Source organism: Oncorhynchus mykiss, chromosome 15 (assembly GCF_057628025.1).
Source record: "Oncorhynchus mykiss isolate SJ-2025 chromosome 15, ASM5762802v1, whole genome shotgun sequence".
Taxonomy (NCBI): domain Eukaryota; kingdom Metazoa; phylum Chordata; class Actinopteri; order Salmoniformes; family Salmonidae; genus Oncorhynchus; species Oncorhynchus mykiss.
This window is the reverse complement of record NC_143036.1, coordinates 86,578,019-86,604,687: the sequence shown is the minus strand read 5'-3', so window position 1 is coordinate 86,604,687 and position 26,669 is coordinate 86,578,019. Positions and strand designations below refer to the sequence as shown.

At 45.5% G+C, this 26,669-nt stretch overlaps 1 protein-coding gene and 1 pseudogene across 9 annotated transcripts in view; one reads left to right on the top strand and one right to left on the bottom strand.

Annotated features, from left to right (window-relative positions):
* The window catches only part of shank3b (SH3 and multiple ankyrin repeat domains 3b), a 117,433-nt gene that overhangs the window by 7,429 nt on the left and 83,335 nt on the right, over positions 1–26,669 (bottom strand). For 7 of the 9 annotated variants that reach the window (XM_090201529.1, XM_090201527.1, XM_090201525.1 and 4 more), the window contains one exon: positions 11,497–11,699. In XM_090201529.1, the coding sequence (XP_090057655.1) occupies positions 11,497–11,699 (203 nt within the window). Of the gene's footprint in view, positions 1–10,967; positions 11,017–11,496; positions 11,700–26,669 lie in introns of all 9 variants that reach the window. The other 2 variants (XM_090201531.1, XM_090201532.1) reach the window with 1 other exon arrangement.
* LOC149978224 (uncharacterized) lies at positions 25,224–26,032 on the top strand (annotated as a pseudogene).

Here is a 26,669-nt window from a genome sequence, read left to right as displayed (position 1 = left end):
CACGGCAATAACCATGTCATATTGTGTCATAACAGCTGACATGACTTATCAAAACCTGTTATAATATGTCATAACAGCTGACATAACTTATCAACCTGTTATAATATGTCATAACAGCTGACATGACTTATCAAAACCTGTTATGATATGGTCATAACACTGTCATGGCATATTTAAACCTGTTGTGACATATATTGAGTTATTTTACGGCTGGTTATGACACCTACATAAGAGTATCAAAACCCACCACACAATACAAAACATTTCATTATGCCATTGATGTCAGACATGCAGGGAACCACAATGCTCTGTTGCTGAATGACTGGGGTAAATGTTGCTGATGACTGGGGTAAATGTTGCTGATGACTGGGGTAAATGTTGCTGATAACTTGGGTAAATGTTGCTGATGACTGGGGTAAATGTTGCTGATGACTGGGGTAAATGCTGCTGAATGACTGGGGTAAATGCTGCTGATGACTGGGGTAAATGTTGCTGATGACTGGGGTAAATGTTGCTGGGTAAATGCTGCTGATGACTGGGGTAAATGTTGCTGATGACTGGGGTAAATGTTTCTGATGACTGGGGTAAATGTTTCTGATGACTGGGGTAAATGTTGCTGATGACTGGGGTAAATGTTGCTGATGACTGGGGTAAATGTTGCTGATGACTGGGGTAAATGTTGCTGGGTAAATGTTGCTGATGACTGGGGTAAATGCTGCTGGATGACTGGGGTAAATGTTGCTGGATGACTGGGGTAAATGTTGCTGATGACTGGGGTAAATGTTGCTGATGACTGGGGTAAATGTTGCTGGGTAAATGTTGCTGATGACTGGGGTAAATGTTGCTGATGACTGGGGTAAATGCTGCTGGATGACTGGGGTAAATGTTGCTGGGTAAATGTTGCTGATGACTGGGGTAAATGTTGCTGATGACTGGGGTAAATGCTGCTGGATGACTGGGGTAAATGTTGCTGAGGTAAATGTTGCTGATGACTGGGGTAAATGTTGCTGGATTACTGGGGTAAATGTTGCTGATGACTGGGGTAAATGTTGCTGGATTACTGGGGTAAATGTTGCTGATGACTGGGGTAAATGTTGCTGGATTACTGGGGTAAATGTTGCTGATGACTGGGGTAAATGTTGCTGATGACTGGGGTAAATGTTGCTGATGACTGGGGTAAATGTTGCTGGGTAAATGTTGCTGATGACTGGGGTAAATGCTGCTGGATGACTGGGGTAAATGTTGCTGGATGACTGGGGTAAATGTTGCTGATGACTGGGGTAAATGTTGCTGATGACTGGGGTAAATGTTGCTGGGTAAATGTTGCTGATGACTGGGGTAAATGTTGCTGATGACTGGGGTAAATGCTGCTGGATGACTGGGGTAAATGTTGCTGGGTAAATGTTGCTGATGACTGGGGTAAATGTTGCTGATGACTGGGGTAAATGCTGCTGGATGACTGGGGTAAATGTTGCTGAGGTAAATGTTGCTGATGACTGGGGTAAATGTTGCTGGATTACTGGGGTAAATGTTGCTGATGACTGGGGTAAATGTTGCTGGATTACTGGGGTAAATGTTGCTGATGACTGGGGTAAATGTTGCTGGATTACTGGGGTAAATGTTGCTGATGACTGGGGTAAATGTTGCTGATGACTGGGGTAAATGTTGCTGATTACTGGGGTAAATGTTGCTGATGACTGGGGTAAATGTTGCTGGATGACTGGGGTAAATGTTGCTGATGACTGGGGTAAATGCTGCTGGATGACTGGGGTAAATGTTGCTGGATGACTGGGGTAAATGTTGCTGATGACTGGGGTAAATGTTGCTGATGACTGGGGTAAATGTTGCTGGATTACTGGGGTAAATGCTGGGGCAGATTTCAGGAGCAGGACAAGACACCCTCTTATTTAGTTATTTTTTTATACTTTTTGTGTAGTACTTCTGACACCTTTTTCTCCCCAATTTTCAGTCTTGTAACATCTTTGATCTTTGTGGGCTATACTCAGCCTTGTCTCAGGATGGTAAGTTGGTGGTTGAAGATATCCCTTCAGTGGTGTGGGGGCTGTGCTTTGGCAAAGTGGGTGGGGTTATATCCTTCCTGTTTGGCCCTGTCCGGGGGTGTCCTCGGATGGGGCCACAGTGTCTCCTGACCCCTCCTGTCTCAGCCTCCAGTATTTATGCTGCAGTAGTTTGTGTCGGGGGGCTAGGGTCAGTTTGTTATATCTGGAGTACTTCTCCTGTCCTATTCGGTGTCCTGTGTGAATCTAAGTGTGCATCCTCTATTTCTCTCCTTCTCTCTTTCTTTCTCTCTCTCGGAGGACCTGAGCCCTAGGACCATGCCCCAGGACTACCTGACATGATGACTCCTTGCTGTCCCCAGTACACCTGGCCATGCTGCTGCTCCAGTTTCAACTGACCTGAGCCCTAGGACCATGCCCCAGGACTACCTGACATGATGACTCCTTGCTGTCCCCAGTCCACCTGGCCATGCTGCTGCTCCAGTTTCAACTGTTCTGCCTTATTATTATTCGACCATGCTGGTCATTTATGAACATTTGAACATCTTGGCCATGTTCTGTTATAATCTCCACCCGGCACAGCCAGAAGAGGACTGGCCACCCCACAGCCTGGTTCCTCTCTAGGTTTCTTCCTAGGTTTTGGCCTTTCTAGGGAGTTTTTCCTAGCCACCGTGCTTCTACACCTGCATTGCTTGCTGTTTGGGGTTTTAGGCTGGGTTTCTGTACAGCACTTTGAGATATCAGCTGATGTACGAAGGGCTATATAAATAAATTTGATTTGATTTGATTCATAATGATTTTTGACGTTGTCATTACGTGTATTTTCTACAAGAGCACCACAATGCTCTGTTGCTGAATGACTGGGGTAAATGTTGCTGATGACTGGGGTAAATGTTGCTGATGACTGGGGTAAATGTTGCTGATGACTGGGGTAAATGTTGCTGATGACTGGGGTAAATGTTGCTGATAACTGGGGTAAATTATTCCTGATGACTGGGGTAAATGTTGCTGATGACTGGGGTAAATGCTGCTGAATGACTGGGGTAAATGCTGCTGATGACTGGGGTAAATGTTGCTGATGACTGGGGTAAATGTTGCTGGGTAAATGCTGCTGATGACTGGGGTAAATGTTGCTGATGACTGGGGTAAATGTTTCTGATGACTGGGGTAAATGTTTCTGATGACTGGGGTAAATGTTGCTGATGACTGGGGTAAATGTTGCTGATGACTGGGGTAAATGCTTCTGATGACTGGGGTAAATGTTGCTGATGACTGGGGTAAATGTTGCTGATGACTGGGGTAAATGTTGCTGGGTAAATGTTGCTGATGACTGGGGTAAATGCTGCTGGATGACTGGGGTAAATGTTGCTGGATGACTGGGGTAAATGTTGCTGATGACTGGGGTAAATGTTGCTGATGACTGGGGTAAATGTTGCTGGGTAAATGTTGCTGATGACTGGGGTAAATGTTGCTGATGACTGGGGTAAATGCTGCTGGATGACTGGGGTAAATGTTGCTGGATGACTGGGGTAAATGTTGCTGGGGTAAATGTTGCTGAGGTAAATGTTGCTGGATTACTGGGGTAAATGTTGCTGATGACTGGGGTAAATGTTGCTGATGACTGGGGTAAATGTTGCTGGATTACTGGGGTAAATGTTGCTGATGACTGGGGTAAATGTTGCTGATGACTGGGGTAAATGTTGCTGATGACTGGGGTAAATGTTGCTGGATTACTGGGGTAAATGTTGCTGGATTACTGGGGTAAATGTTGCTGATGACTGGGGTAAATGTTGCTGGATGACTGGGGTAAATGTTGCTGGATGACTGGGGTAAATGTTGCTGATGACTGGGGTAAATGTTGCTGATGACTGGGGTAAATGTTGCTGGATTACTGGGGTAAATGTTGCTGATGACTGGGGTAAATGTTGCTGATGACTGGGGTAAATGTTGCTGATGACTGGGGTAAATGTTGCTGGATTACTGGGGTAAATGTTGCTGGATTACTGGGGTAAATGTTGCTGGATGACTGGGGTAAATGTTGCTGGATGACTGGGGTAAATGTTGCTGATGACTGGGGTAAATGTTGCTGGATTACTGGGGTAAATGTTGCTGATGACTGGGGTAAATGTTGCTGATGACTGGGGTAAATGTTGCTGATGACTGGGGTAAATGTTGCTGGATTACTGGGGTAAATGTTGCTGGATTACTGGGGTAAATGTTGCTGATGACTGGGGTAAATGTTGCTGGATGACTGGGGTAAATGTTGCTGATGACTGGGGTAAATGTTGCTGGATTACTGGGGTAAATGTTGCTGATGACTGGGGTAAATGTTGCTGGATTACTGGGGTAAATGTTGCTGATGACTGGGGTAAATGTTGCTGATGACTGGGGTAAATGTTGCTGATGACTGGGGTAAATGTTGCTGGATTACTGGGGTAAATGTTGCTGATGACTGGGGTAAATGTTGCTGGATTACTGGGGTAAATGCTGGGGCAGATTTCAGGAGCAGGACAAGACACCCTCTTATTTAGTTATTTTTTTATACTTTTTGTGTAGTACTTCTGACACCTTTTTCTCCCCAATTTTCAGTCTTGTAACATCGCTGCAATGCCCATATGGACCCGAGAGGGGTGAAGGTTAAGAGCCATGCCGAAACACGACCCTGCCAAGCCGCACTGCTTCTTGACACACTGCTCGCCTAAACCGGAAGCCAGCCACACCAATGTCGTGGAGGAAACATTGTACAACTGGAAACCATGTCAGCGTGCATGCGCCCGGCCAACCACAGGAGTCGCTAGAGTGCGTTGGGACAAGGACGTCCGGCTGGCCAAACCCTCCCCTAATCCGGACGATGTTGGGCCAATTGTCCGTCACCTCATGGGTCTCCCGGTTGCGAACTGGCTGCGACACAGCCCGGGATCGAACCCGGATGCAGTGCCTTAGACCGCTGAGCCACTCGGGACGCCACACACCCTCTTTTTGACTGATATAAGGGCCTGTATGTGATAGGCCTATCTGGCTTATATGGAGATCTTTGTGGGCTATACTCAGCCTTGTCTCAGGATGGTAAGTTGGTGGTTGAAGATATCCCTTTAGTGGTGTGGGGGCTGTGCTTTGGCAAAGTGGGTGGGGTTATATCCTTCCTGTTTGGCCCTGTCCGGGGGTGTCCTCGGATGGGGCCACAGTGTCTCCTGACCCCTCCTGTCTCAGCCTCCAGTATTTATGCTGCAGTAGTTTGTGTCGGGGGGCTAGGGTCAGTTCTCCTGTCCTATTCGGTGTCCTGTGTGAATCTAAGTGTGCATCCTCTATTTCTCTCCTTCTCTCTTTCTTTCTCTCTCTCGGAGGACCTGAGCCCTAGGACCATGCCCCAGGACTACCTGACATGATGACTCCTTGCTGTCCCCAGTACACCTGGCCATGCTGCTGCTCCAGTTTCAACTGACCTGAGCCCTAGGACCATGCCCCAGGACTACCTGACATGATGACTCCTTGCTGTCCCCAGTCCACCTGGCCATGCTGCTGCTCCAGTTTCAACTGTTCTGCCTTATTATTATTCGACCATGCTGGTCATTTATGAACATTTGAACATCTTGGCCATGTTCTGTTATAATCTCCACCCGGCACAGCCAGAAGTGGACTGGCCACCCCACAGCCTGGTTCCTCTCTAGGTTTCTTCCTAGGTTTTGGCCTGTCTAGGGAGTTTTTCCTAGCCACCGTGCTTCTACACCTGCATTGCTTGCTGTTTGGGGTTTTAGGCTGGGTTTCTGTACAGCACTTTGAGATATCAGCTGATGTAAAAAGGGCTATATAAATAAATTTGATTTGATTTGATTCATAATGATTTTTGACGTTGTCATTACGTGTATTTTCTACAAGTCATTCAAAATATAATGGAAAAAAACATGAGTAAAGAATTAAGTACAACAACTGATTTACAAAACAAACTTTCAAAGAAAGGAGACGTCTTGGCAGGGAAAAAACTAATTTGAATAAATGCGGGTTTTGACACTCCTGTAGGTGTCATAAAATAGCGCAATGTATGTCACAAAAGGTGTAAATATATGGGTCATGACAGTGATATGACATTATTATGGCATGTTATGTCAGCTGTTATAATATATTATGACATGGTTATGACTGTGTCATAACATATGACACAGGGTGTCAGGTAAAGTGTTACCTAAATTACTATAGTAAATAATACAGTTTTCTTTAACTACAGTATTTATACTATAGTTAACTGTGAAAACTACAATATACTACAGTAAATATGACAGTATTTATACCAAAGTATACTAGTATTTTTTAATGTACGAGAACTGAGCACATAAATGTTTATTGATGTATATGAAATATATAAAAAAACATTGCAAATGACATAGCAAAATGTGAGTAAAAACGCCGCTAAATCATTAGGGTTAGGGTTAGGGTTAGGAGAGACAGTTATCATTAGGGTTAGGGTTAGGAGAGACAGTTATCATTAGGGTTAGGGTTAGGAGAGACAGTTCTCATTAGGGTTAGGGTTAGGGTTAGGGTTAGGAGAGACAGTTATCATTAGAGTTAGGGTTAGGAGAGACAGTTATCATTAGGGTTAGGGTTAGGAGAGACAGTTATCATTAGGGCACTAGTCTAGAGAGACAGTTATCATTAGGGCCGGCGGATATCACAACAACAAACATCACAAAACCTTGGGGGAACTGACTAGAGCACTAGTCTAGAGAGACAGTTATCATTAGGGCACTAGTCTAGAGAGACAGTTATCATCAGGGCCGACTGATATCACAACAACAAACATCACAAAACCTTGGAGGAACTGACTAGAGCACTAGTCTAGAGAGACAGTTATCATTAGGGCACTAGTCTAGAGAGACAGTTATCATTAGGGCCAGCGGATATCACAACAACAAACATCACAAAACCTTGGAGGAACTGACTAGAGCACTAGTCTAGAGAGACAGTTATCATCAGGGTTAGGGTTAGGAGAGACAGTTATCATTAGGGCACTAGTCTAGAGAGACAGTTATCATTAGGGCCAGCGGACATCACAACAACAAACATCACAAAACCTTGGAGGAACTGACTAGAGCACTAGTCTAGAGAGACAGTTATCATTAGGGCACTAGTCTAGAGAGACAGTTATCATTAGGGCACTAGTCTAGAGAGACAGTTATCATTAGGGCACTAGTCTAGAGAGACAGTTATCATTAGGGCACTAGTCTAGAGAGACAGTTATCATTAGAGCACTAGTCTAGAGAGACAGTTATCATTAGGGCCAGCGGACATCACAACAACAAACATCACAAAACCTTGGAGGAACTGACTAGAGCACTAGTCTAGAGAGACAGTTATCATTAGGGCCAGCGGATATCACAACAACAAACATCACAAAACCTTGGAGGAAATGACTAGAGCACTAGTCTAGAGAGACAGTTATCATTAGGGCCAGCGGATATCACAACAACAAACATCACAAAACCTTGGAGGAACTGACTAGAGCACTAGTCTAGAGAGACAGTTATCATTAGGGCACTAGTCTAGAGAGACAGTTATCATTAGGGCCAGCTGATATCACAACAACAAACATCACAAAACCTTGGAGGAACTGACTAGAGCACTAGTCTAGAGAGACAGTTATCATTAGGGCCGGCTGATATCACAACAACAAACATCACAAAACCTTGGAGGAACTGACTAGAGCACTAGTCTAGAGAGACAGTTATCATTAGGGCCAGCGGATATCACAACAACAAACATCACAAAACCTTGGAGGAACTGACTAGAGCACTAGTCTAGAGAGACAGTTATCATTAGGGCCGGCTGATATCACAACAACAAACATCACAAAACCTTGGAGGAACTGACTAGAGCACTAGTCTAGAGAGACAGTTATCATTAGGGCCAGCGGATATCACAACAACAAACATCACAAAACCTTGGAGGAACTGACTAGAGCACTAGTCTAGAGAGACAGTTATCATTAGGGCCAGCGGATATCACAACAACAAACATCACAAAACCTTGGAGGAACTGACTAGAGCACTAGTCTAGAGAGACAGTTATCATTAGGGCCGGCTGATATCACAACAACAAACATCACAAAACCTTGGAGGAACTGACTAGAGCACTAGTCTAGAGAGACAGTTATCATTAGGGCCAGCGGATATCACAACAACAAACATCACAAAACCTTGGAGGAACTGACTAGAGCACTAGTCTAGAGAGACAGTTATCATTAGGGCACTAGTCTAGAGAGACAGTTATCATTAGGGCACTAGTCTAGAGAGACAGTTATCATTAGGGCCAGCGGATATCACAACAACAAACATCACAAAACCTTGGAGGAACTGACTAGAGCACTAGTCTAGAGAGACAGTTATCATCACGGCCGACTGATATCACAACAACAAACATCACAAAACCTTGGAGGAACTGACTAGAGCACTAGTCTAGAGAGACAGTTATCATTAGGGCACTAGTCTAGAGAGACAGTTATCATTAGGGCACTAGTCTAGAGAGACAGTTATCATCAGGGCCGACTGATATCACAACAACAAACATCACAAAACCTTGGAGGAACTGACTAGAGCACTAGTCTAGAGAGACAGTTATCATTAGGGCCAGCGGATATCACAACAACAAACATCACAAAACCTTGGAGGAACTGACTAGAGCACTAGTCTAGAGAGACAGTTATCATTAGGGCACTAGTCTAGAGAGACAGTTATCATTAGGGCCAGCTGATATCACAACAACAAACATCACAAAACCTTGGAGGAACTGACTAGAGCACTAGTCTAGAGAGACAGTTATCATTAGGGCCGGCTGATATCACAACAACAAACATCACAAAACCTTGGAGGAACTGACTAGAGCACTAGTCTAGAGAGACAGTTATCATTAGGGCCAGCGGATATCACAACAACAAACATCACAAAACCTTGGAGGAACTGACTAGAGCACTAGTCTAGAGAGACAGTTATCATTAGGGCCGGCTGATATCACAACAACAAACATCACAAAACCTTGGAGGAACTGACTAGAGCACTAGTCTAGAGAGACAGTTATCATTAGGGCCAGCGGATATCACAACAACAAACATCACAAAACCTTGGAGGAACTGACTAGAGCACTAGTCTAGAGAGACAGTTATCATTAGGGCCAGCGGATATCACAACAACAAACATCACAAAACCTTGGAGGAACTGACTAGAGCACTAGTCTAGAGAGACAGTTATCATTAGGGCCGGCTGATATCACAACAACAAACATCACAAAACCTTGGAGGAACTGACTAGAGCACTAGTCTAGAGAGACAGTTATCATTAGGGCCGGCTGATATCACAACAACAAACATCACAAAACCTTGGAGGAACTGACTAGAGCACTAGTCTAGAGAGACAGTTATCATTAGGGCACTAGTCTAGAGAGACAGTTATCATTAGGGCCAGCGGATATCACAACAACAAACATCACAAAACCTTGGAGGAACTGACTAGAGCACTAGTCTAGAGAGACAGTTATCATTAGGGCACTAGTCTAGAGAGACAGTTATCATTAGGGCCAGCGGATATCACAACAACAAACATCACAAAACCTTGGAGGAACTGACTAGAGCACTAGTCTAGAGAGACAGTTATCATCAGGGCCGACTGATATCACAACAACAAACATCACAAAACCTTGGAGGAACTGACTAGAGCACTAGTCTAGAGAGACAGTTATCATTAGGGCCAGCGGATATCACAACAACAAACATCACAAAACCTTGGAGGAACTGACTAGAGCACTAGTCTAGAGAGACAGTTATCATTAGGGCACTAGTCTAGAGAGACAGTTATCATTAGGGCCAGCGGATATCACAACAACAAACATCACAAAACCTTGGAGGAACTGACTAGAGCACTAGTCTAGAGAGACAGTTATCATTAGGGCACTAGTCTAGAGAGACAGTTATCATTAGGGCCAGCGGATATCACAACAACAAACATCACAAAACCTTGGAGGAACTGACTAGAGCACTAGTCTAGAGAGACAGTTATCATTAGGGCCAGCGGATATCACAACAACAAACATCACAAAACCTTGGAGGAACTGACTAGAGCACTAGTCTAGAGAGACAGTTATCATTAGGGCACTAGTCTAGAGAGACAGTTATCATTAGGGCCAGCGGATATCACAACAACAAACATCACAAAACCTTGGAGGAACTGACTAGAGCACTAGTCTAGAGAGACAGTTATCATCAGGGCCGACTGATATCACAACAACAAACATCACAAAACCTTGGAGGAACTGACTAGAGCACTAGTCTAGAGAGACAGTTATCATTAGGGCACTAGTCTAGAGAGACAGTTATCATTAGGGCACTAGTCTAGAGAGACAGTTATCATTAGGGCACTAGTCTAGAGAGACAGTTATCATTAGGGCACTAGTCTAGAGAGACAGTTATCATTAGGGCACTAGTCTAGAGAGACAGTTATCATTAGGGCACTAGTCTAGAGAGTTTATCATTAGGGCACTAGTTAGAGATAGATTATCATTAGGGTACTAGTCTAGAGAGAGATTATCATTAGGGCACTAGTCTAGAGAGACAGTTATCATTAGGGCCCTAGTTAGAGAGAGATTATCATTAGTGTACTAGTCTAGAGAGAGGTTATCATTAGGGCACTAGTCTAGAGAGACAGTTACCATTAGGGCACTAGTTAAAGAGACAGTTATCATTAGGGAACTAGTTAAAGCGACAGTTATCATTAGGGCACTAGTTAAAGAGACAGATATCATTAGGGCACTAGTTAAAGAGACAGTTATCATTATGGCACTAGTAAAAGCGACAGTTGTCTTTAGAACACTACTTTAGAGAGGAAAGAGTTTTCATTAGGCTACTGGTGTAGCGAATAGAGAGTTAGTTCATGTTAGTTTATTATGTAGATAGGAAGAGGCGGTGTTTACCCAGCAATCTAAAACCTACGCTTTACTCTCTCCATTGTCTTGGCGACATCTGCAAGAACACAGAGAAATACATGCTAACTCTGTTGTTACCTAGAACACAGAAATACATGCTAACTCTATTGTTACCTAGAACACAGAAATACATGCTAACTCTGTTGTTACCTAGAACACAGAGAAATACATGCTAACTCTGTTGTTACCTAGAACACAGAAATAAATGCTAACTCTATTGTTACCTAGAACACAGAAATACATGCTCACTGTGCTGTTACCTAGAACACAGAGAAATACATGCTCACTGTGCTGTTACCGAGAACACAGAGAAACCACATGCTAGCTGTGAAATTACATATGACACAGAGAAACCACATGCTCACTGTGCTGTTACCTAGAACACAGATAAATACATGCTCACTCTGCTGTTACCTAGAACACAGAGAAATACATGCTCACTCTGCTGTTACCAAGAACACAGAAATACATGCTCATACATGTTACCTCGTGGAATATATTAATGCAGTGAGGTTACCTTGCTCCGCCCACAGGGGACCTGTGTCCAGGGTCCAGCAGTCCTGCAGGCTCCTCTCCGAGTGAGTGGGAGTCTTTACTGAGTAACTGGAGACGTGAGGCCAGCTCCAGCCCACCACCCCCCACGGCAGTTGGCCTGCCCTCCTCAGGGCTACTCTGCCTGGGTCGAGACTCGGACACCTCCCCCCAAAGTTTAGATCTCCTCTGTAACACACAACAATCAACAAACCAATATCAACAACAACTGGAAAGAAAGAGCAAAGTCATGCGACTGAAATCCATGAACACCAAAAAGGTGGCATTTTTAGTAGTAGCAGTGCACCACATTAAAGGAGTATGTTACTGGATAATACAGTAGGAAATGGGGTTAGGGCATATCAATGACCCAAGCCCAGTTCATTTAATCCCTATCATTGTGTCGCTGAGTTGTCGTAATGCTGTAGCAAATGTACATCATACCCTTATATGTCCCTCTTACTGCCCTGAATGTCTCTGCTGATCCTACAGCTATTGTATGCAGTAATCATGTATGATTTGTTCAGGGGCAGAACGACAGATATGTACAGTGCCTTGCGAAAGTATTCGGCCCCCTTGAACTTTGCGACCTTTTGCCACATTTCAGGCTTCAAACATAAAGATATAAAACTGTATTTTTTTGTGAAGAATCAACAACAAGTGGGACACAATCATGAAGTGGAACGACATTTATTGGATATTTCAAACTTTTTTAACAAATCAAAAACTGAAAAATTGGGCGTGCAAAATTATTCAGCCCCTTTACTTTCAGTGCAGCAAACTCTCTCCAGAAGTTCAGTGAGGATCTCTGAATGATCCAATGTTGACCTAAATGACTAATGATGATAAATACAATCCACCTGTGTGTAATCAAGTCTCCGTATAAATGCACCTGCACTGTGATAGTCTCAGAGGTCCATTAAAAGCGCAGAGAGCATCATGAAGAACAAGGAACACACCAGGCAGGTCCGAGATACTGTTGTGAAGAAGTTTAAAGCCGGATTTGGATACAAAAAGATTTCCCAAGCTTTAAACATCCCAAGTAGCACTGTGCAAGCGATAATATTGAAATGGAAGGAGTATCAGACCACTGCAAATCTACCAAGACCTGGCCGTCCCTCTAAACTTTCAGCTCATACAAGGAGAAGACTGATCAGAGATGCAGCCAAGAGGACCATGATCACTCTGGATGAACTGCAGAGATCTACAGCTGAGGTGGGAGACTCTGTCCATAGGACAACAATCAGTCGTATATTGCACAAATCTGGCCCTTATGGAAGAGTGGCAAGAAGAAAGCCATTTCTTAAAGATATCCATAAAAAGTGTCGTTTAAAGTTTGCCACAAGCCACCTGGGAGACACACCAAACATGTGGAAGAAGGTGCTCTGGTCAGATGAAACCAAAATTGAACTTTTTGGCAACAATGCAAAACGTTATGTTTGGCATAAAACCAACACAGCTCATCACCCTGAACACATCATCCCCACTGTCAAACATGGTGGTGGCAGCATCATGGTTTGGGCCTGCTTTTCTTCAGCAGGGACAGGGAAGATGGTTAAAATTGATGGGAAGATGGATGGAGCCAAATACAGGACCATTCTGGAAAAAAAACATGATGGAGTCTGCAAAAGACCTGAGACTGGGATGGAGATTTGTCTTCCAACAAGACAATGATCCAAAACATAAAGCAAAATCTACAATGGAATGGTTAAAAAATAAACATATCCAGGTGTTAGAATGGCCAAGTCAAAGTCCAGACCTGAATCCAATCGAGAATCTGTGGAAAGAACTGAAAACTGCTGTTCACAAATGCTCTCCATCCAACCTCACTGAGCTCGAGCTGTTTTGCAAGGAGGAATGGGAAAAAATGTCAGTCTCTCAATGTGCAAAACTGATAGAGACATACCCCAAGCAACTTACAGCTGTAATCGCAGCAAAAGGTGGCGCTACAAAGTATTAACTTAAGGGGGCTGAATAATTTTGCACGCCCAATTTTTCAGTTTTTGATTTGTTAAAAAAGTTTGAAATATCCAATAAATGTCGTTCCACTTCATGATTGTGTCCCACTTGTTGTTGATTCTTCACAAAAAAATACAGTTTTATATCTTTATGTTTGAAGCCTGAAATGTGGCAAAAGGTCACAAAGTTCAAAGGGGCCGAATACTTTCGCAAGGCACTGTATGTTGTCAGCTTGGGGATTTGAACTTGCAAGCTTTTAGTTACTAGTCCAACGCTCTAACCACTAGGCTACCCTGCCGCCCCAATTATAGTCTGCTGCTGGAAAAACATATGTGCTATAAATAGATAGATAAATAGTTACCTGTAAAACAGAACACAGAGGGTGTTCTTTAATGGAAGCCTCTCCAACATTATCCATGTAGAATCAGGAATTCCCCAGGGCAGCTGTCTAGGCCCTTACTTTTTTCTATTTAATTTTTTAACCTTTATTTAACTAGGCAAGTCAGTTAAGAACAAATTCTTATTTATAATGATGGCCTACACCAGCCAAATGCGGACAATGCTGGGCCAATTGTGCGCCGCCCTACGGGACTCCCAATCACGGCCGGTTGTGATACAGCCTGGATTCTAACCAGGGTGTCTGTAATGACGCCTTTTGCACTGAGCTGCAGTGCCGTAGACTGCTGTGCCAATCTTACTAATGACATGCCACTCACTGGCTTACAGTACTGCAACACTTAAAGAGCTACAGGGTGTTTCAGAAAAGTTGGCAAGAAATAAGTTAGCTCTAAATATTTCAAAAACTAAAAGTATTGTATTTGAGATAAATTATTCACTAAACCCTTAACCACAACTCAATCTTGTTTTCTTGCACCTGGACTACTGTTCAGTCATGCGTTCAGGTGTTCGAGATCCGAGAAACCTCGGAAATTACTATTGGCTCAGAACAGGGCAGCACGGCTGGCTCTTAAATGAACACAGAGAGCTAACATCCTAGCATGTCAATCTCTCCTGGCTCAAAGTAGGGGACAGATTGACTTCATCAATATTTGTTTTTGTAAGAAGTATTGACATTCTGAATGCACTGAGCTGTCTATTTAAACTACTAGCGCACAGCTCGGACACCCATTCATACCCTACAAGACATGCCACCAGAGATCTCTTCACAGTCCCTAAGTCCAGAACAGACTATGGGAGGTGCACAGTACTAGATAGAGCCATGACTACATGGACCTATATTCCACATCGGTATCTGATGCCACCAGAGGTCTCTTCACAGTCCCTAAGTCCAGAACAGACTATGGGAGGGGCATAGTCCTACATAGAGCCATGACTACATGGAACTATATTCCACATCAGGTATCTGATGCCACCAGAGGTCTCTTCACAGTCCCGAAGTCCAGAACAGACTATGGGAGGGTCCTACATAGAGCCATGACTACATGGACCTATATTCCACATCAGGTATCTGATGCCACCAGAGGTCTCTTCACAGTCCCTAAGTCCAGAACAGACTTTGGAAGGGTCCTACATAGAGCCATGACTACATGGACCTACATTCCACATCAGGTATCTGATGCCAGCAGAGGTCTCTTCACAGTCCCTAAGTCCAGAACAGACTATGGGAGGAGCATAGTCCTACATAGAGCCATAACTACATGGACCTATATTCCACATCAGGTATCTGATGCCAGCAGAGGTCTCTTCACAGTCCCTAAGTCCAGAACAGACTATGGGAGGGTCCTACAGAGAGCCACGACTACATGGACCTATATTCCACATCAGGTATCTGATGCCAGCAGAGGTCTTTTCACAGTCCCTAAGTCCAGAACAGACTATGGGAGGGGCATAGTACTATATAGAGCCATGACTACATGGAACTATATTCCATGTCAGGTATCTGATGCCAGCAGAGGTCTCTTCACAGTCCCTAAGTCCAGAACAGACTATGGGAGGGGCATAGCCCTACATAGAGACATGACAACATGGACCTATATTCCATGTCAGGTATCTGATGCCACCAGAGGTATCTTCACAGTCCCTAAGTCCAGTAGTGGCCTTAGAGCACACACTGTGTTGTGAAATGTAATGGCATGTAATATTTTGTATTGTACATAACTGCCATAATGTTTCTGGTCTCCAGGAAGAGTAGCTGATGTCTTGGCAGCAGCTACCGGGGATCCTTAATAAACCCCAGGAAGAGTAGCTGATGTCTTGGCAGCAGCTACCGGGGATCCATAATAAACCCCAGGAAGAGTAGCTGATGTCTTGGCAGCAGCTACCGGGGATCCTTAATAAACCCCAGGAAGAGTAGCTGATGTCTTGGCAGCAGCTACCGGGGATCCATAATAAACCCCAGGAAGAGTAGCTGATGTCTTGGCAGCAACTACCGGGGATCCTTAATAAATTAAAGGTGTCCAGCCATGTAGAAACGGTACAAACACAGCAAACCGATACAGCCCACTCATCCTGTGGTAGAGTCACATTGAACAGGTACAACTCTGGGTGATGACATCATCAAAGGGGAAAGGCCAATAATAACCATGAACACATGAATAGTAATCATACTATACTGCAGTACAATAACATACTATACTAACATACTACTAACATACTATACTAAGTACAATAACATATTGAATGTCATTATTGATATAGTGTCCACACTATGACAGTAACCCTACTAAACCATATAGATCGATTCAGGGCTCTTGTGCCAGAAAGCCTGTTTTAATATGTGCAGCGTCATTGAGGGCTTCACCATGTTTAATGCGATTAGTATGAGGTTGTAAGTAACAAGAACATTTCCCAGGACATAGACATATCTGATATTGGCAGAAAGCTTAAATTCTTGTTAATCTAGGGTGTCCAATGTACAGTAGCTATTACAGAGAAAGAATACCATGCTATTGTTTGAGGAGAGTGCACAGTTTGGAGCATGAAAAGTTATTAATAAACAAATTAGGCACATTTGGGCAGTCTTGATACAAAACGTTGAACAGAAATGCAATGGTTCATTGGATCAGGTGAACTTTGCACATACACTGCTGCTATCTAGTGGCCAATATCTAAATTGTATCTGGGCTGTAATAATACATTATGGCCTTTCTCTGGCATTTCAAAGATGTTGGTACAAAAAATATATAAAAAAGGGTTGGTTTTTTCTTTGTATTATCTTTTGTGTTATATTCTCCTACATTCCTTTCACATTCCCACAATCTTCAAAGAGTTTCCTTTCAAATGGTACCAAGAAAATTCATATCCTTGCTTCGGGGCCTGAGCTACAGGCATTTAGATTTTGGTATGTCATTTTCGGCAAAACATTTTTTTAAAGGGGCCGATCCTTATAAATGAGCGACGGAGAGCAGGCACCGCTGGAGAGAAACGCTGATGGTGACAATCAGCAGCATGTGGAAATTGCTAACGAGGATCAAGGACAAGTTGGCGTAATAATGGCAATGTTTGGGACTATCACTGAGGTTGTGGAAGAGAATGAGGACTGGATGGAATTTGTGGAATGGTTGGGACACTTTTTCTTGGCAAATGGAATTACAGATGAGGCTAAACAGCGCTTTATTCTCTTGTGTGTGTGTGGGACTAAAACCTACAAGCTAATGAGTAATTTGGCTACACCACGGACACCGGGAGTTGCTCTTGTTCAGACTCACCACAATCCAATGACTTCAGTGATTCAAATTCAACTGCCATTTTCAGAAAACAGGTCAGTCTGTTGCTGAATTACTTGAGCTCTGTGAACACTGAGTTTGGGGCTATGTTAGAGGACATGCTCTGTGATAGATTAGCCTGTGGCATTAATGAGGACAGCATACAGCGCCATTTGCTGGGTGAAGCCACATCGACTTTCAATCTCAAGGGATGGAGATGGCCACCAGTAATGTCAAAAATATTCAAACGGCCAACAGTGTAAGTTGTCCAGGTGACAAAAGAGGCAGCTGGAAAAAGGGGAAAAGCAGTGGAATGTTTTAGATGTGGGGGAACACAAACAACTGTAAGTTCAATGAGTCTGTCTGCCACAATTGCAACAAAAAGAGACATTTAGCTAAAACATGCAGGGGTCCTAGGAGCAAGCCAGAGGGTGGACAGACTGGGCAGGACAAGTTCACAGCAATGAAGCCAGAGTCAGCAGCACGCCACCTAGATTCCACACTTCAAGATTGCTTCGATCACGTGGACTGGGATATGTTACGGATAGCATCGGACAATAACATTGATGTATACGGTGATTCGGTGAGCGAGTTTATTAACAAGTGCATCGCAAGGCAACCGGAAACATGACCGAATACAAACACTGTAGCTATTCCCTCCGCAAGGCAATCAAACAAGCTAAGCATCAGTATAGAGACAAAATAGAGCCGCAATTCAATGGCTCAGACACGAGACGTATGTGGCAGGGTCTACAGTCAATCACGGACTACAAAAAGAAAACCAGCCCCATCGCGAACCACGATGTCCTGCTCCCAGGCAAACTAAACACCTTCTTTGCTCGCTTTGAGGACACTACAGTGCCACTGACACGGCCCGCTACCAAAACATTTAAACGTGTCAACCCTCGCAAGGCTGCCGGCCCAGACGGTATCCCTTGCCGCGTCCTCAGAGCATGTGTTTACGGACATATTCAATCAATCCCTATCCCAGTCCGCTGTTCCCACATGCTTCAAGAGGGCCACCATTGTTCCTGTTCCCAAGAAAGCTAAGGTAACTGAGCTATACGACTATCGCCCCCGTATCACTCACTTCCGTCATCATGAAGTGCTTTGAGAGACTAGTCAAGGATCATATCACCTCCACACTACATGACACCCTAGACCCACTCCAATTTGCTTACCACCCCAATAGGTCCACAGACAATGCAATCGCAACCACACTGCCCAAGAGGAATACCTATGTAAGATATCTGTTCATCGATTACAGCTCAGCATTTAATACCATAGAACCCTCCAAACGTGTCATTAAGCTCGAGACCCTGGGTCTCGACACTGCCCTGTGCAACTGGGTCCTGGACTTTCTGACGGGTCGCCCACAGGTGGTGAGGGTAGGAAACAACATCTCCACCCTGCTGATCCTCAACACTGGGGCCCCACAAGGGTGTGTTCTCAGCCCTCTCCTGTACTCCCTGTTCAACCATGACTGCATGGCCATGCACGCCTCCAACTCCATCATCAAGTTTGCAGACGACACTACAGTGGTAGGCTTGATTACCAACAACGACGAGACGGCCTACAGGGAGGAGGTGAGGGTCCTCGGAGTGTGGTGTCAGGAAAATAACCTCACACTCAACGTCAACAAAACAAAGGAGATGATCGTGGACTTCAGGATACAGCAGAGGGATCATCCCCCGATCCACATCGACAGGACAGTAGTGGAAAGTTTTAAGTTCCTCAGCTGGTCCAAAAAGACTGTAAATGGAAGTGCGGGCCAGCTCAAGAGAAAGCTTTCAAAGAAGTGAAAGCACTACTACAATCACCAAAACTGCTTGTTCATTTTGATCAAGACAAAGAGATCATTCTGTCATGTGACGCCTCGCCCTATGGCGTCGGGGCAGTACTCTGTCATCAGATGGAGGAGAAACCCATTGGATTCGCATCACACACGCTGACGAGTTCTGAGAAGAGTTATTCACAGTTAGACAAGGAAGGTCTGGCCATAGTTTTGGCTGTGAAACGCTTTCATCAGTACCTCTACTGTCGTCATTTCACCATATGCACTGACCAGCAACCACTGATGAGCCTGTTCAGTGAATCAAGATGCATTTCTCCAATGGCTTCAGCAAGGATACCACACTGGGCCCTCACACAGTCAGCTTACCTGTACATTATAGTGTACAGAGAAGGGAAGGACAATGCAAACGCAGACACACTCAGCCGTCTCCCGCTACCAGAGATGCCTGCCACAACTGTGGTGCCTCTCGAGACAATTTTCCTAATGGAAAGATTGTCAAACTCACATGTGAATGCCAAATAGATCAAACAGTGGACAGACCGGGATCCTATCCTGGCCCAAGTGAAAAGATTCCTTATGCAGGGTTGGCCTCCCGTCATAGAGGATGAGGGACTGAGACCTTACGCAAAGTGCAAAACTGAGCTGAGTGTGCAGGATGGCTGCATACTCTGGTGGTCCAGAGTGGTTGTTCCGGCCACTGGCCCTGCACAAGTCATGGATGAGGTCCATCTGGTGACCTAACATGGATCAGGATGTAGAAAACAAAGTGAAATCATGTTCTGAGCACCAGATCAACCAGAAGATGGCTCCGCCCACGCCACTACATCTGTGGGAGTGGCCACGACCACCCATGGTCCAGGCTGCACATAGACTTTGCAGGTCCTTTCGTGGGTCACATGTTCCTTGTCATGGTGGACGCACACTCCCAGTGGCTGCAGGCTATCATCATGAGCAACATCACAGTGACCACAACAATCGAAAAGCTTCGGCAGGTGTTTGCAACCCTTGGTCTGTCTGACTCTCTTGTGTCCGACAACGCAACAAACCTGTGATTTGTTCCAAGAATCCCGGAGAAACGGGATTCGCCATTGTTGTAATAACATATTAAAACATGTAATGACGCATTCACTGACTGTTGTTAAACACACTGATAACCCATGAATATACACTGCTCAAAACCCTTTGGGATGGGCTACAAAGACAAAGAACTCTGTCAAGAACCAATGGGATACTGACAACAGGCTGGAGAGGACTGTCTATCACCTACGAACAACCAACCAGGAGCCAGGACTACTAGAATCTACCTACGTCATTTCAATGTATAAATGTACTGCCCAAATATGTGTTACGCCCTCTTTTTCCGAAAACTCCCTAAGGGTTGGACGATAAGAGCCGTGCTGCACGTTTGCCAGATATTACTATGCTCGATTAAAAGGCCTCGAATATACCGTATCCGCCTTGTCCAGAGTCTCATCTTGGTCTTGTTTCTCCAATAACTAATCATTGACACCATGTCCGCAGCGCTCCGTTTCACACGGCCTCGAACGACTTAGTGGAGCGGGCTGTGCAGACACTGAAAGAGGGGCTCAAAAAGATGACTGGGGGAACCATCACAACTAAGCTCTCTCATTTCTTGTTCCAGTACCGCATCATGCCACAAACAACAACAGGTCAAGCTCCAGTTGAGATGTTGATGGGCAAAAAGCCAAAAGCTCACCTTGATCTACCGAGTCTGGACATCAAAGCACGAGTGGAACGTAAGCAGGAGAAACGAAAAGAGAGACATGACCACCACGCAAGGCAGACAGTTAAAACCCAATGACACTGTCTCTATCCAGAACTTCACAAGCAGCCAGCGTTAGTTGCCAGGTATCATTCTGAGTCAGAGCTGTCCAGTCTCCTCTGTGGTCAAACTGACTGATGGTCAAGTCATACGCAGACACAAGGACCACATCTGCCTGCGCTATGACAAAGAAAAGGCCACGGTTGCAGACAGAACCACGGCGGGAGGTATACAAGTTGAAACCCTACAGGAAACAGGATCTGAGGAGCAAGGGCATTCAGTGGTTCCTGCAGAGGATGATGGACTTTCTTTCACAAACACCCAACCTGCTCCACTGGGAGACGCCTTCGTGGCACAGCAGGAGTACTGCGCAGAATACAGCCACAAGCTTCCTGAAAGACTAACTCTGTAGTTGAGACTGAGAGGCTTGTGGTGTTAGCGTTTGTTTGGAACAGCAAACTTTGTTGAAAATAAATAATGACTGTCATTTTTTGTTTGTTTACAATTACAGTACCACTAGCAGAAGTTCTAAAGTGTTGAAAAGAAAAGAAAACGTGGTTTACTTGTTAATCTGATGTTCTTTCCTCACAGGGGGGATTGAAATTAAGGGGGGGAGAAGTGTTATAGAGTGGACACTATATCAATAATGACATTCAATATGTTATTGTACTTAGTATAGTATGCTAGTAATATGTTAGTATAGTATGTTATTGTACTGCAGTATAGTATGATTACTATTCATGTGTTCATGGTTATTATTGGCCTTGACCTTTCCCCTTTGATGATGTCATCACCCAGAGTTGTACCTGTTCAATGTGACTCTACCACAGGATGAGTGGGCTGTATCGCTTTGCTGTGTTTGTACCGTTTCTACATGGCTGTACACCTTTAAGTTATTAGGTTCAAAGTAAAGGAAAGTAATATTGAATTGCGTGTGGGCATTCCTTGTCAAGTTACTACAGTTACCTGGAAGAGGTATCGATGTGGGAATGGGTCAGGGTTACCTGGAAATGGTATCGATGTGGGTTTGGGTCAGGGTTACCTGAAAGAGGTATCGATGTGGGTTTGGGTCAGGGTTACCTGGAAGTGGTATCGATGTGGGTATGGGTCAGGGTTACCTGGAAGTGTGGGTTTGGGTCAGGGTTACCTGGAAGAGGTATCGATGTGGGTTTGGGTCAGGGTTACCTGGAAGAGGTATCGATGTGGGTTTGGGTCAGGGTTACCTGGAAGAGGTATCGATGTGGGTTTGGGTCAGGGTTACCTGGAAGAGGTATCGATGTGGGTCAGGGTTACTTTGGAAGAGGTATCGATGTGAGTTTAGGTCAGGGTTACTTGGAAGAGGTATCGATGTGGGTTTGGGTCAGGGTTACCTGGAAGAGGTATCGATGTGGGTTTGGGTCAGGGTTACCTGGAAGAGGTATCGATGTGGGTTTGGGTCAGGGTTACCTGGAAGAGGTATCGATGTGGGTTTGGGTCAGGGTTACTTTGGAAGAGGTATCAATGTGAGTTTAGGTCAGGGTTACTTGGAAGAGGTATCGATGTGGGTTTGGGTCAGGGTTACCTGGAAGAGGTATCGATGTGGGTCAGGGTTACTTTGGAAGAGGTATCGATGTGAGTTTAGGTCAGGGTTACTTGGAAGAGGTATCGATGTGGGTTTGGGTCAGGGTTACCTGGAAGAGGTATCGATGTGGGTCAGGGTTACTTTGGAAGAGGTATCGATGTGAGTTTAGGTCAGGGTTACTTGGAAGAGGTATCGATGTGGGTTTGGGTCAGGGTTACCTGGAACAGGTATCGATGTGGGTCAGGGTTACTTTGGAAGAGGTATCGATGTGAGTTTAGGTCAGGGTTACTTGGAAGAGGTATCGATGTGGGTTTGGGTCAGGGTTACCTGGAAGAGAGGTGTCAGGGTCTGGTCGTCGCCATGGTGGAACAGGGCTATTCATTTCTCATAACTGGAGATTCTCTTTTCTCCGTCTCTCACCTGTCCATCTCCTCATTTAAATTCCATATTGTCACTGTCTCCTGTCCACTCAAGCTTAACATTATTGTCATCTATCATCCACCAGGTGCCCTTGGAAAGTTCCTCAATGAGCCTGGTACATTGATAAGCTCATTTCCTGACGATGGCTCACTGCTCTTCGTTTTGGAGACATCAACCTCTCTCTGAGTGCCTTCGATGAATTTCTATCCAACTCTTTCTTTCCCCTCCTTTCCTCTTTTGACCTCACCGTTTCCCAGTCCCCTCCCACTTTCCCAGTCCCCTCCCACTTTCCCAGTCGCCTCCCACTTTCACAGTCCCCTCCCACTCCCACAAGGCAGGCAATACACTTGACCTCATCTTTACTAGAGGCTGTTCTCCTACTAATCTCACTGCAACACCCCTCCAGGTCTCTGTTCGCCTACTAATCTCACTGCAACACCCCTCCAGGTCTCTGTTCTCCTACTAATCTCACTGCAACACCCCTCCAGGTCTCTGTTCGCCTACTAATCTCACTGCAACACCCCTCCAGGTCTCTGTTCTCCTACTAATCTCACTGCAACACCCCTCCAGGTCTCTGTTCTCCTACTAATCTCACTGCTACACCCCTCCAGGTCTCTGTTCGCCTACTAATCTCACTGCAACACCCCTCCAGGTCTCTGTTCACCTACTAATCTCACTGCAACACCCCTCCAGGACTCTGTTCGCCTACTAATCTCACTGCAACACCCCTCCAGGTTTTAGTTCTCCTACTAATCTCACTGCAACACCCCTCCAGGTCTCTGTTCGCCTACTAATCTCACTGCAACGCCCCTCCAGGTCTCTGTTCGCCTACTAATCTCACTGCAACACCCCTCCAGGTCTCTGTTCGCCTACTAATCTCACTGCAACACCCCTCCAGGTCTCTGTTCTCCTACTAATCTCACTGCAACACCCCTCCAGGTCTCTGTTCTCCTACTAATCTCACTGTAACACCCTCCAGGTCTCTGTTCTCCTATTAATCTCACTGCAACACCCCTCCAGGTCTCTGTTCTCCTACCAATCTCACTGCAACACCCCTCCAGGTCTCTGTTCGCCTGCTAATCTCACTGCAACACCCCTCCAGGTCTCTGTTCGCCTACTAATCTCACTGCAACAACCCCTCCAGGTCTCTGTTCGCCTACTAATCTCACTGTAACCCCTCCAGGTCTCTTTTCTCCTACTAATCTCACTGCAACACCCCTTCAGGTCTCTGTTCGCCTACTAATCTCACTGTAACCCCTCCAGGTCTCTGTTCTCCTACTAATCTCACTGCAACACCCCTCCAGGTCTCTGTTCGCCTACTAATCTCACTGCAACACCCCTCCAGGTCTCTGTTCGCCTACTAATCTCACTGCAACACCCCTCCAGGTCTCTGTTCTCCTACTAATCTCACTGCAACACCCCTCCAGGTCTCTGATCACTACTTTGTTTCCTTTTCTGTCTCCCTTTCCTCCAAACCCTTGTGACTCAGCCCCTACCCAGATGGTCATTGTCCATCACAATCTTCGCTCTCTCTCTCCCACTACTCTCTCCTCTTCTAGCCTATAATATCTCCCTTCTGCTAAATCCTTCTCCATCCTGTCTCCTAACTCTGCCTCTTCGACCCTACTCTCCTCCCTTTCTGAATGCTTTGACTCACACTGTCCTCTTTCCTCCCGGCCGGCTCGGCCCTCCGCTCCTGCTCCATGGCTGAGTGACTCATTGCGAGTTTACAGAATAGGGCTTCAGGCAGCAGAGCAAAAAAGGAGGTAAACTAAACATCCGTTCACACCCTCCTTTCTACCTTCTCTTTCTCTGTATCTGCTGCTAAAGACCCTTTCTACTAAATGTCAAACTTCTGCCTTTAACCCTGGGAAACTATTTTCCATATCCTCCCTCCTTAATCCTCTACCTCCTCCCTCTATGCGGACAACTTTGTCAACCACTTTGAAAAAAAGGTTGACGACATCACTTCCTCATTCACTCAGCCTATAGAGTTCTCTGGTCCCACTCACACAGAACTACTCTACACCTTGACCCCTTTCTCTCCTCTTTCTCTAGATGAAATACTGCGATTAGTGAGGTCTGGCCACCTGACAACCTGCTTGTTCAACCCCATCCCCTCCTCCCTTCTCCAGACCATCTCTGGAGACCTTCTCCCATTCCTCACTTCCCTCTTCCCTGACCACCTTCCCCCCTCTGACTTCAAAATGGCCCTAGTCACTGTGGAGAGGATCTGTGTTTGCACAATGTACTCTCACTACTGGTGTCCCCCAGGGCTCGGTTCTAGGCCCTCTCCTCTTCTCTCTATACACCAAGTCACTCAGCTCTGTCATATTCTCACATGGTCTCTCCTATCACTGCTATGAGGATGGCCCTCTCCTCTTCTCTCTATAAAGCAAGTCACTCAGCTCTGTCATATCCTCTCATTGGTCTGTCCTATCACTGCTATGAGGATGGACCTCTCCTCTCTATAGACCAAGTCACTCAGCTCATATCACTGCTATGAGGATGACACTTAACTACTTTTCTCCTTCCCCCTTCTGACACCCAGGTGGCAACACGCATCTCTGCGTGCCTGGCAGATATCTCAGCTGGGATGTCGGCCCTCCATCTCAAGCTCAACAAAACAGAGCTGCCTTCCCGCTCAAAGACCTCGCCATCATGGGTGACAACTCTACAGTGTCACCCTCCCAGAGTGCAAAGAACTTTGGCGTGACCCTGGACAACACACTGTCGTTATCTGCAAAGATCAAAGCAGTGACTCACTCCTGCAGATTCATGCTTTACAACATCCGTAGAGTATGACCCTACCTCACACAGGAAGCAGTGCAGTTCCTAATCCAGGCACTTGTCATCTCTCGTCTGGACTACTGCAACTCTCTCTCGTCTGGGCTCCCTGCTTGTACCATCAAACCCCAGCAACTTATCCAGAACGCTGCAGCCCTCCTGGTTTTCAACCTTCCCAAGTTCTCTGATGTCACCCCACTCCTCTGCACCCTCCACTGGCTTCCAGTCGAAGCTCGCATCCACTACAAGACCATGGTGCTTGCCTACGGAGCAGCAAGAGGAACTGACCCTCCCTACGTTCAGGCTACGCTCAAATCCTACACCCCAACTCGAACATTCCTTTCTGCCACCTCAGGTCTCTTGGCCATCCGACCCCTACAGGAGGGCATCTCCCGCTCAGCCCAGTCCAAGCTCTTCTCTGTCCTGGCACCCCAATGGTGGAAGCAGCTTCCCCCTGAAGCTAGGACAGCAGAGTCCCTGCCCATCTCCCGAAATCCCCTGAAATCCTACCTCTTCAAAGAGTATTTTATATAATCCCACTCACCTCGAATCCCCCCCCCCCCCCTTATACTTGCACTTGACTCCTTCTCGCTAACTTTGCTGATAGCCAATGTATTGAGTAAACATGTTATTTCTATGCCTGTGATATGTGGTTGTCCCATCTAGATATCTCCAGATTAATGTTGTTTCTATGCCTGTGATATGTGGTTGTCCCACCTAGATATCTTCAGATGAATGCACTAACTGTAAGTCACTCTGGACAAGTGTGTCTACCAAATAACTCAAATGTAAAATGAAATGTCGGGGTCAGTTACCTGGAAGAGGTAGGGTGGGTTAGGGTCAGGGTTACCTGGAAGAGGTAGGGTGGGTTAGGGTCAGGGTTACCTGAAGAGGTAGGGTGGGTTAGGGTCAGGGTTACCTGAAGAGGTAGGGTGGGTTAGGGTCAGGGTTACCTGGAAGAGGTAGGGTGGGTTAGGGTTAGGGTTACCTGAAGAGGTAGGGTGGGTTAGGGTCAGGGTTACCTGGAAGAGGTAGGGTGAGTTAGGGTCAGGGTTACCTGAAGAGGTAGGGTGGGTCAGGGTCAGGGTCAGGTTTACCTGAAGAGGTATCAGGGTGGGTTAGGGTCAGGGTTACCTGGAAGAGGTAGGGTGGGTTAGGGTCAGGTTTACCTGGAAGAGGTAGGGTGAGT